The 12,001-nt window shown below is 48.3% G+C and overlaps 1 protein-coding gene across 1 annotated transcript; it reads left to right on the plus strand.

The window, feature by feature from the left end:
- Positions 1-8,282: 8,282 nt before the first annotated feature.
- Positions 8,283-10,068, plus strand: LOC119275328 (haloacid dehalogenase-like hydrolase domain-containing protein Sgpp). The gene is made up of 5 exons (XM_037556154.1): positions 8,283-8,527; positions 8,620-8,728; positions 8,837-8,991; positions 9,257-9,518; positions 9,640-10,068. The coding sequence occupies exons 1-5, from the start codon at positions 8,334-8,336 to the stop codon at positions 9,823-9,825; spliced, it is 906 nt and encodes a 301-aa protein (XP_037412051.1). The 5' UTR covers positions 8,283-8,333; the 3' UTR covers positions 9,826-10,068.
- Positions 10,069-12,001: the final 1,933 nt, after the last annotated feature.

Below are 12,001 nucleotides of genomic sequence, written 5' to 3' on the forward strand. Positions count from 1 at the left end.
TACCCCTTGTAGCATAAAACACCGCCGCCTTGAAGCACGCCGAAGCCCCTCTGTAGTTGCAGCACCTAGCAGCCGCCGTCGTTGCCGCATTGTCGTGTCGCCACCGAGATCTCAACATCGTCGTTTGCTACCATTGACGAGTCGGGTTGAAGCTTTTTCTATCATCGGTTGAAGCTTTTCTATGCCAGTTGAAACTTTTTTCACACATTAAAACTTCCGCCATGCCGATTGAAGCTTTTTTCACCTATGGTTGAAGCTTTTTTTTGTCCAACATTTTGGTTGCGAAAAAATCCCCCCGGCTAAAGATTTCTTAATCTCTAGTTGAACCTTTTTCATCTGCGGGTTGAAGCATTTGTCAAAACGGTTGTAACTTTTCCTCTGTTCCGTTGTTTGGTTGAAGCTTTTTTATCTATTGGATGTAGCTTTTTTGCGTCCACGGTTGTAGCATGGGGAAACATTGTTCGCAACTCTCCCTAATGCCACGGTTGCAGCTTCCCCCGGTCACCATGGTCGTAGCAGGGGCACCTCGGTCCCCTCCACGACGTTTGACCTGCCGCCGGTTGCAGCAAAAAAAGAGGAAAAGAGGAGGAGGAGAAAGGAAGTGAGGGAGCAGGAAGAAGGGGAGGTGGGAGCACGAGCAGGGTTGCAACCATGGCCGGCGGTAGTGGCGAATCTAGGAACAAAATGAAGGGTGGGCTCAAAGTTAACGCTGAGAGAACGAAACATCATTTTAATGAAACAAACCATTGCCTCATAATCCCGTGGTCTAAATAAGCTTCAATTTTCCCAGATTAGCATCGGAAACATGTATTTTCTACTGGAAGTTTTTAGATTTTTTGACAAATATGAAATTTTTATCCAAAGTTTGGATTACACATGCACAAGCTGGGATAGGTTCAGGACTAGTTGCAAAACTATGCATATACTTAGTATGTTTTCTTGATTCTTTTTGCGAATCTTTAAATAGTTCCATTGGACACTAAATAACTCCCTCCATCCCACAATATAAGAACATTTTTGGCACCAGTATAGTTAACAGTGCATCCGTTCAGTTACCCCGTTCACAAAATGCGCCCCACACATGTCGACAGGCCGGCGAGCTCCTGCAGACTGCATCCCCCGCCTAAATCAGTTGTGGCTACGGCTAAGCTCTACCACAACCGTCTCCCCTGGCGGCACCCTGGTCCCCCGCGGGTGGCGCTTGGGTTGGAGTATGAGCATGAGCGCATGGCTGCCGCCGCTGTGTGTTCGTGAGTCGCCTGTTCTGTTCTCTGTGGGTGTGCAGCGTTGTTTGTTTGCTACTCGCTAATACATAGGTTTGGAAGTTGGGCAATTGGGCTGGGACAAGATTAGTTTAGTAGTAAAAGAAAATTTCGTTTTCCTGGAGGGTAGGCTTCAGCCTGTTGAAGCCCCCCTGGTAGACTCGCCACTGGCCGGCGGTGTCGGGGATATACCCCGTGGCATAAACCGGCCGGAAGTATAAACCGGCCGGACTGGATGACTCACTGGTAACCCGCCCGGAGCTGGCGGTTCACCGGCTACCCGCCCGGTCTTGGCAGTTCATTAGTAACCTGGCGGGTGGGTCAGATGGATGACGAGGCCCATGGCCCAAAAAGCCGGTTCATACTATGGTGGGCCGGTTTAAGAGGAAAGGCATGAGGAATATTTACCTTACAAGGAGTTAAGACCAGGATTGTATCCGGTTTGTATTAGAGATAGACTAGTCCTAATCCTAATAGGACTCCACATGTAAACCGCCCCTTCAACATATATAAGGAGGGGCAGGGCTGCCCAAAGGGGGACGAGACAATAATCAACAATCTTAGGGCTAGACACAAAGAGGAGAGCCGGTTTACGGCAACTCCCTCGTGATGATAATGAGACCTAGCCTCAAACAACATGTAGGGTTGTTACCGGATGATGTTTCCCGGGGCCCGAAGCTGTCTAAATCTCTGTCTTGTGTTGCGTCTCTCGATTCCGCTCAACCCCTCTCAAGCTATCACATAGATGCGTTGGCCTCATGACTAAGTCCTTACACTAGGACATCTGACGTGACACGATAGTTGACGCCCACCATGGGGCCTGCGCACGGTGGTGTTGAGTTCTTGAAGGGATTTCTTCAGGGATTGAGAAGCTTGCAGTTCATCAGATGAAGGAAAATTTGAGAAATTAGGATTGTGTCAGCTCGCGCACGTGGGCAAGACCGACTGGTTCGCTTTTCATCAAGAGCCGCCATGAAAGTATCTCGTCGTCTGATCTGACTAGGGTCCGATTACGAATTGTTGCAAAGGAGCTCATCAAAAATAATCTCGCCAGATAACATGGTGGAAGGACCGGGCAGAACAGGTCTCAAGGATAACCCGGCGGAGCGCAAATCGCATGACGATTTCGCCAAAATCCTTCCATCGGAGGACCCACAATTTGTGATTTCCATCCATGTGGAATCGGAATCATGGGAATAGGGGCGGTCCGTTTTCTACACAATCACATTGATCGATACGATGTGATGCAACTCTAACACGGCTGCTGCTGCGATCTCTGCGGCCTCAAACCGCCCGCTGCTGCAGGTCTGATTCCCTATCCGACTCGTTCACGGGCCTTGCTACTGCTGAGTCGCCCCTGTCCAAACTTCCCTCGCTGGCCGCGCCACAGGCCGCAGCCGCAGTGTCCACCTCGCGCCTACGCGCGCTGTTTTTCTCTCCCACGTAACGCGTCGGGTCGCTGCAACCAACCGAGTGGCCTTGAGCCGTTACTTTTTCTACTCCAAAGCTGCCAGATGTGGGGCCTATGAGCCGCCCCGGATTCTTTCTTTCTACACGAGCGAGGTTTCCGCCGTAGTTTTTTTTGCTAATTAGACATGCTACAAGTCCCAAGGCATCAATTTGTGACTTCTCACGTGAAAGCCAAGAAAAGAATTCATCTACTGGAACGAGACCTCCAAGGAAGTTCTCACGTAGTCACAAGGGACAAGCCATCACATCAAAAATCAAATGACAACCCGCATCTAGGCAATCGTCTGATGCTGTTCAACATTATCTAATGCCAGTATCCGTGTTCATCTGATAGAATATATCAGGTGCTATTTACCCTATTTATTTTTAAGTATATATTAATTCATCCGAGCAAAATTACTTTGTCCTGCAATATTATATATGCAGGGCAATTATTTATGACAAAAAGTGATATCATACCGCGGAGATGGAGGCACACCAACATCTTCTAGCACAAGTGGTCGTCGTTACTCAACGGTCTCCCACACCGGCTTACAACGCCATGGCCGTCTCTCGCGACCGCGCCGGCTTACAACGCCGTGGCCGTCTCTCGCGACCGCGCTGGCTTACAACACCATGGCCGTTTCTCACAACCGCGTCGGCTTACAGCGCCGTGGCCGCCTCTCGCGACCACGCCGGCTTACAACAAGGAGGACGACTTGCCCGTCCGCACCGACTTACAAACACTGCGGCTGATTCATCTGTCTGCTCCCGCGGCTGACTCACCCATGAGTGATTTCAGCTTCACCAAGTGATCATCAACTTCATGGCGGATTATTTCCGGCCTAACATATCAGGTGACATCTATCTAAATCTATTTTTGACATATATTGTTTTTGTAAAAAAGAACAATTACGTTGGTTTTGCATATTTTTATATGCAGGACAATTATTCGCCACAACATTGGTGTGACACCATGCATATGGAGCGCGCACTGGCGTCATTATATACTGGCTTTTAACCATTCCACACTACTCAACGGACGCGCGCAAACCGCCTGTGGTCCGGTTTACATCAACACGCGGCCGGTTCTCCATCTACGCCGGCTTACAATGCCCGCAGGCGACTCCCCGTCCGTGCCGGTTCACAATACCCGCAGGCGGCTCTCCGTCCGTGCTGGTTTACAACTCCCGCGGCTGACTCTCCCGTCCGCGCCGACTTACTATGTCGCGGCCGACTCATCTGGCTGTGCTGTCTCTGAAACTGCGGCCGTCTTTGTCGTCCGTCTCTCGCGGCCTGGTCTACATCAACATACCGGGCCGCACCTGTCTGCATGAGCTGGTGATTGGGCGCACAAGTCGCCGCCACTACAGTTTTGATTAACTGCAAATCGCCAGTTGGAAGGAACCATTGGCCGAGTTGCTGACATGGCTCATATGGGATCATTTACAACCCGCCGCAGTCACCTCAACCTTGTATGGATTCACATCGTGCTATCAACGCCAATGATATACAAGTTATGCCGGTTTATATCACGGTCAAATATGGAGAGTCTCAAGCCAACTCCTCGAGTCACCTTTGAGACTCGGGGGCTACGATGACATGACTCAGCGAATATTGCCCGTTTCAGCAAATTTAAGAACCCCAGGACGATGGAGGGAAGGATAACCCGGTCCCGGAGGCTACTGTTATATTGATAAAAGTTTAAAGGCCGTCATAAAATTTCCGGTTTAGAAAGTATATGACAGTTATAAAACCCCGGCTCAATGAAGAAGATCCGGGTCATCAGAAAGGATTCCGGTTTAAAATACGGTTCAAGGGAAGTCAGTCTGACTGAAGCTCTCAGATATCCGGTTTACAGTCCGGTTCAAGGGAAATCTGTTCTCCCACAAAGCTCTGAAACGCTCAAATCCGGTTTAACAATGTCCGGTTCAAAAAGGAATTAACTTCTCGCAAGTTCGAGTTTAAAGGCCGTCAATTTTTTTTCCGGCTGAAAATGAAGATTCCGGTTTAAAATCCGGTTCAAGGGAAAGATGTCTTCCACAAAGCTTTGAAACTCTCAATATCCGGTTCAAGATCCCGGTTCAAGAAGAATTTATCTCTTGCAAAAAAGTTAAAAGTTGCCAAAGAGGACCTGCTGCCATGATGCACGGTTCAAACATGGGTATCCCGCCTTACTGGCCTTACATATTATCGATGACATGGAGGCTTCTGCTTCATAAAGCGGGGTCTCTGTTCTTTTACATCATGTGAGGTTACACAGAGTTGCTCTAAAGCGGCCTCCGGTTTACCCCTTGAGTTCGCTTTGCTAAAAGCATCGTGTTATATCACTTGGAGGATTGGTCGTGTCCGAACCAATACCATGCCTCTTGATAGACGAAAGCCACCAGATCACTTGGGGACTAGGTCATGTCTAAACCAGTCACGCCTCTTGATCGGCCTAAGGCCACAGAATCACTTGGAGGGCTTGGTCGAACCCGAACCATGACCACACCATTTGGTCGGCATAAATGCCACGATTTCATCTGGGGACCTGGCTGACTAGAACCATAGTTACACCTAACGGGAACTTGGTCGTGTTTAGCCATGGTAACGCCATTTGATCAGCTTAAATAAAACTTTTCTTTTGCTTCACACTTTTCTTTGAAGGGGGGGTTTTTGCTTTTCATTATGTTTCTTAACCCGACAAAAAAATTTCAATTGATGGAACACAGTTCACAACAATCCGGAGACTATTTGCCCGATTTAACATCCGCTTATGGAGTAAATCGGTGTTTATCACAACCCGGCACGGTTTTATCATAAACCGGCACAATACGGAAGGAGTTATCAGTACTCAAGATTTGAGTTATCACCCTTACTATAAAAAGTTGGTAAAACCAACGATGTGATTCAATGTCACAGGTATGATATATTTCATATTTGATTATTCTAAATGCAGCCTTGGTTATAAACCCAGGTTATATGTTGGGTATTATGACCCGTCCGGCGGTAAACCGCCAGGACACTTTAAACTTGTTGTATGCAGAAACAGGTTTGTTAAACCGGCCTGGTTTTTGGACTATAAGTCGCCAGCATATATATATTTGGATTGCGCCATCGGAATTATGCGCTTATAAATCATTGGGTTATATTATTCAAATAGCTAAACTTGGCTGGATTTTCATTATGATATTGAATGAATAAGGTTTTCATACCAGATTATATTATCTTGAATAGCCAACATGGCTGGATTTTTATGGTTATTAATAACCGGTATTATTGAGTTTTCAAAAGTCGCTTTAGCGCAACAGTTATTATTTTATCAAAGGATATGATTTATTCTACAATGGAAGGAATAGTCCCGAGTCGCTGCAGGCTCACGACCCGGCACTTGGGGGCTACATTATTCAAATTAAGATTACATGCAAGTCTCATGTCGCTGCAAGCATGCACCATGACACTTGGGGGCTAATGCAAAGTCATTTTTACTAGTCTCATTGAAGACCCGACTCATCATATTATAATGAGCCGGCCCTTGGGGGCTACCAATTGCTCCTGTCAACAATTAAAGGTACACCAATTTTCGTCCATAATATTGAAGGATTCATTGCTCAGTTGGTAAAGCACAAAACTCTTAACCTTGTGGACGTGGGTTCAAGCCCTACGATGGAAGCTACATTATAAGGTGTTATTTTCATTGAAGTATATATCAAGTCCCGGTTCAGTATTATTTTACTAAGCCGGCCCTTGGGGGCTACGCATCACTGCTCAAGTCTACATGATTATATTTATAAAGTCTCTGCTAATTATTGCATAATGACCCGACCCTTGGGGGCTACACTGATTGAAGTTTTTAAGCAATTACAAGTCCCAGGTAGCTTCAAGCATGACAACCCGGCACTTGGGAGCTACATATATGGAGTATTCAGTTTATATGATTGAGATGAACAAACCAGATTTCTTCAAGGTTGAAACACTTATTGGAGCAAGTCTTAAGTTATCACTATGTTCTCCTCTTAAGACTTGGGGGCTACAGGTATTATGCATATAAAGGAGGAACATCTTCTTTTTATCAGTGTTGAGCAAATCAGGAAGATCAATTACATGACTCGGTGTTGATAACAATTATGACCTGGTGCCATCAATATTTATAAACCGACCATTTTTGGTAATATTAAACCGGCAAGTTTTACATCTTCAAACCGGGTGAAAATCAGATAAGTATTTTCAGACCCATATTTCTTAAATCAGCGCTTTGGGAGCTGAGTCAAAGGAGTTATTCTTCACAATATTTCTCGGCGACAAACCAATGTCGGCAAATTGATTATGAAATTTGCTTATTGATCTGGATTTTCTAGAAGAAGGAAATGGCAAGGAATTAAGGATGCTCAGATGTCGGTTTACAAGAATTCTTAACCCGAAGCATAATTTATCAAATTTGTTCTTGTATTTGTTTTACAGGATCAGTTTAACATGGATAAATCCAAATTAAACTGGGGGCTAATGTCGGGGATACACCCCGTGGCATAAACCGGCCGGACTGGATGACTCACTGGTAACCCGCCCGGAGCTGGCGGTTCACCGGCTACCCGCCCGGTCTTGGCGGTTCATTAGTAACCCGGCGGGCGGGTCAGATGGATGACGAGGCCCATGGCCCAAAAAGCCGGTTCATACTATGGTGGGCCGGTTTAAGAGGAAAGACATGAGGAATATTTACCTTACAAGGAGTTAAGACCAGGACTTGTATCCGGTTTGTATTAGAGATAGACTAGTCCTAATCCTAATAGGACCCCACATGTAAACCGCCCCTTCAACATATATAAGGAGGGGCAGGGCTCCCCAAAGGGGGACGAGACAACAATCAACAATCTTAGGGCTAGACACAAAGAGGAGAGCCGGTTTACGGCAACTCCCTCGTGATGATAATGAGACCTAGCCTCAAACAGCATGTAGGGTTGTTACCGGATAATGTTTCCTGGGGCCCGAAGCTGTCTAAATCCCTGTCTTGTGTTGCGTCTCTTGATTCCGCTCAACCCCTCTCAAGCTATCACATAGATGCGTTGGCCTCATGACTAAGTCCTTAGACTAGGACATCTGACGTGACAATTTCACGACAGGCGGGACTTCATCTTCCAAGCTACATCCATGGCTGACGGCGAGCTGCTCACGTGCTGCAACAGGGGAGGCGAGAGATGCGTGCATTGTGGGGCGAGATCCACGCGAGGTTGAAGAAAGCAGAGAGGATAGCGTTGGTGGCCCCGTGTCTGGTGGGTGTCTGGGGCGAAGCGCGCGTGGACGCGTTCGGCCCAAAGTTCGACCAGTGCACCGTGCCCCATCGTTTTTTTTTTAAAAATTACTTGCTAATCTTTTTCGAAGTTACCGTTCGAACGGTGGGTGTGGAACCGTATTCCAAAAATTCGTGTCCTATGGTGCGACGAGCATGTACAACTCCGTAGTAGGACCACGCTACTGGTCTCACTGCGCATCTTTGTTCTCGGCCTCTCGTGAACGGGAATCCAATATTCCCTAAAAAAGAAAGCATCACACGCTGCTGGTCAGACTGACTGGAGCAGAGGAAACTGCCGACGACCATCGTCCGTCCGTTGCAACAGCGAGGCAGCATCAAAGCACGAGCTTCCCATGTACGCCTTCGCGCGCGGTTCGCAGCCACACGTCTGCCCCGTCTCCTCCCCTCCTACAGTCCACCACTCTACTGCATCGCTACCACGCTCACCTCGCATCGCCAGCGCCCGTTTCAGCAGATACAGGAACCACACCGCGCGCGCCTACCGGCGGGGCACCGGAGCGCCGGACATGTCGGCCGCCGGCGACAGGTCAGCTACACTGCCCCCCTTCCGTTTCTCTGTTTTTGCTTGTTGTCCTGCTGGTTCTTGACCGTCTGAAACCCTGAATCCGCATGGAGCAGGGATCTGCGGGAGCTGGCGCCGCTGGAGGCCATCCTGTTCGACATCGACGGCACCCTCTGCGACTCGGATCCCTTCCACTTCCTCGCCTTCCGCGAGCTGCTGCAGGAGGTGCGCGCTTTTGCTTTTACGTCGCTCGCTTTTCCTCTCTCACCGGCGAAGCGTCTGCAGCTACCCTGTGCTGTGACCCCGAGCTCTCTGAACTGAATCTCCCTGCAGGTTGGTTTCAACAATGGAGTCCCCATCACCGAGGAGTTCTACAGCGCCAACATCAGCGGGTGGCACAACGACGCCCTCGCCGGCGCTCTGTTCCCGGAGCTCGACCACGCCAAGGGCATGGAGTTCATGGATCGCAAGGAAGCCCTGTTCAGAAAGTAACCAACATTACCCTACCTTCATTCTTCATACCGTAGCATGATTTATTACATACCATAGCATAAATAATATCGGAATGTTTTAGAGGATGCTGTTAAGTATCGATCACTCTGAATGATTCAGTTTCAGATATGGCACTGATTGGGTACAGGCACAGAGCAGGCAGATTTCAGTACAATGCCCCGAAATTCTCAATTCCCATGTGTTGTTCTTGCTCTGTTACTCTGATTCTTCCTGGAAATCTCAAGCTTAGAAACCGTGCAGGTTGGCAGCAGGAGAGCTCAAGGGACTGGCGGGATTGCAGGAACTGTGCACATGGATCGAAGGCCGCAACCTGAAGCGGGCGGCGGTGACGAACGCGCCGAGGGCGAACGCGGAGCTCGTGCTGTCGCTCCTCGGCCTCACCAGCTTCTTCCCGGTGCTCGTCATCGGGAGCGAGTGCGAGCGGGCCAAGCCGTCCCCGGACCCGTACCTCAAGGCCCTCGACCTCATCGGCGCGTCGCCCGATCACACGTTCATCTTCGAGGTAATCAAGATCCGCTGTTCATCTGTTCATGCGCCACAGCCCACATGCCACGACGTCGATGAATGCACCACGTCGATGTTGGATTGCCGATCGTGATGTTTCTGTTCATTTGGTTTGTCAGGATTCCGCGTCCGGGATCCGGGCCGGCGTCGCCGCCGGCGTGGCCGTGGTGGGCCTGACCACCGGGAACCCGGAGAAGGTGCTGAGGGACGCGGGGGCGAGCCTGCTGATCGGGGATTTCCGGGACCCGAAGCTGATGGCCATGCTTCAGGAGCTAGACCCTGCAGCTGCAGATAAGCAAGGCTGATGTTCGCGGACATGCTTGCTAACTGGACGACTAGTCGGTGATCCCGATTTTTCTAAGTTCAATATTTCATCGTACACGAGCATGAATAATTCTGCAACTACTCCCTCTCTGTTCTAAATTACTCATCGCAGAAATGAATGTATTTAAAACTACAATACATCTAGATATATTCATACCCGCGACAAGTAATTCGAAACGGAAGGAGTAGTATTTAACTTCCGCCGATGCGCGAATCCGTGATCAGAAGAGTTGAGCGCACACTCCTTGGATGTTTGTTCTTCTTCTTTTGACACCTAAAATCTCTTTCTTTATGAGTTTTTTTTACGGTATTCTGGTACTCCAAAACCACATCAAGGAGTACGTCCGCATGAAGGGGCAACAAAGTCATTTCCCAAAGGGCATCGAGGGGTGATTTTTGACTTTTGAACGCACACGCAGTCCATCGCCCAACACGCTCGATCTGTTTAGTGTAGAACCGATTTTTTCGGTGTGGGACGATGGAGATATGGACGTTTTGGACTTTCCGTACCAAATTAGGGGATATACTTTCTCAAAAAACGAAAATCGGGTGATCTGTTTCGTAGATCCGATTTTTATGCGGCGTGGTGCAGGCCATATTGGTGGGTCTCGTTCATTTGGGAGAGAAAATAAAACTAATGTTGCATGAGCCTAGAACGTGCAGCGTACAAGTGAAACTCTCAAACCAGTTCCTTTTTTTCCCTCTGTGAAGCCACAAGGGGACGAACCTTGGAGAAATAAAAGGTTGTACTAAAGAAAATGCTAATTGCAGGTACGTCAAATTATCTTTCTGAACACTCCCAACTTTTTTTGTTAAAGCCATTTACAAGTTTGAAAAAACATAATTTTGTGTATATATCTCATTTGAACGTCTCAGAGAGGTACCTATTGGTCCGGATAACTCGGAGTGGTACCTATAGGTTTGTAAGACTCATGCTAGTAATTCATACAAAAAAAAGACTCGTGTTAGTACTTATGGATACGAATAACTACTAGAAGTACTTGTGGGTCCAGAAAACTCATATTGGTATTTGGGGTCCTGATGACTCGGAGTGGCACTTCTGGGTCCAAACGACTCATACTTGTACTTTTTTTTGGTCCATATGACTTGGAAGTGATACCCGTGGGGCGAACTAGTGGGCCTCATTAAATCGAAGTTGTACCTATACGTCCAAGCCACACGCATCGTAACTTTTGGGTCCAGATTATTTGGAGCGGTACATGTCGGAGAAAACAACTCATACTGGTACTTGTGGGCCCAGATGGCTCGGAGAAGTACATATGGCCAAAATGCTCGGAGTGGTACATGTAGATCCAAACAACTCTATTATTACTTTTGGGTCCGGAAGACTCATGCTAGTACTTCTGGGACCGGAAGACTCGTACTGGTATTTTGTGGGTCCCGATGACTTAGAGTGGTACTTCTGGATTCAAAAGAATCATACTTGTACATTTTTGGATCCATGTGACTTGAAGTGTAGGCCCGGTTAACTCGGAGTTGTACCTATAGGCCTAAAATACACGTGTTGGTACTTGTGGTCCAGATGATTCAGAGTAGTACATGTTGTTGGGGAACGTAGTACTTTGAAAAAATTTCCTACGCACATGCAAGATCATGGTGATGCATAGAAATGAGAGGGAAGAGTATCGTCCACGTATCCTCGTAGACCATAAGCGGAAGCGTTAGCACAACGCGGTTGATGTAGTCGTACGTCTTCACAATCCGACCGATCCAAGTACCGAATGCATGACACCTCCGAGTTCGGCACACGTTCAACTCGATGACGCCCCACGAGCTCCGATCCAGCAAAGCTTCACGGGAGAGTTTCGTCAGCACGACGACGTGGTGACGGTGATGATGATGCTACCGACGCAGGGCTTCGTCTAAGCACCGCTACGATATAATCGAGGTGGATTATGGTGGAGGGGGGCACCGCACACGGCTAAGGGATCAATGATAAACTTGTGTGTCTAGAGGAGCCCCCTGCCCCCGTATATAAAGGAGTGGAGGAGGGGAGGGCCGACCCTCTCTAGGGCGCGCCATGGGAAGTCCTACTCCCACCGGGAGTAGGATTGCCCTCTTTCCAACTTGGAGTAGGAGAGGGAAGGAAGAGGAAGGAGGGAGGAAGGAAAGGGGGAGCCGGCCCCCCTCCAATTC

This window comes from Triticum dicoccoides, chromosome 1A, assembly GCF_002162155.2.
Source record: "Triticum dicoccoides isolate Atlit2015 ecotype Zavitan chromosome 1A, WEW_v2.0, whole genome shotgun sequence".
Taxonomy (NCBI): Eukaryota; Viridiplantae; Streptophyta; class Magnoliopsida; order Poales; family Poaceae; genus Triticum; species Triticum dicoccoides.

Coding starts and splice junctions, on each gene's coding strand:
- LOC119275328 (XM_037556154.1), top strand. CDS start 8,334: ATGTACGCCTTCGCGCGCGGTTCGCAGCCACACGTCTGCCCCGTCTCC. Junction 8,528..8,619: donor ATGTCGGCCGCCGGCGACAG/GTCAGCTACACT, acceptor CGCATGGAGCAG/GGATCTGCGGGAGCTGGCGC. Junction 9,519..9,639: donor ATCACACGTTCATCTTCGAG/GTAATCAAGATC, acceptor TTGGTTTGTCAG/GATTCCGCGTCCGGGATCCG.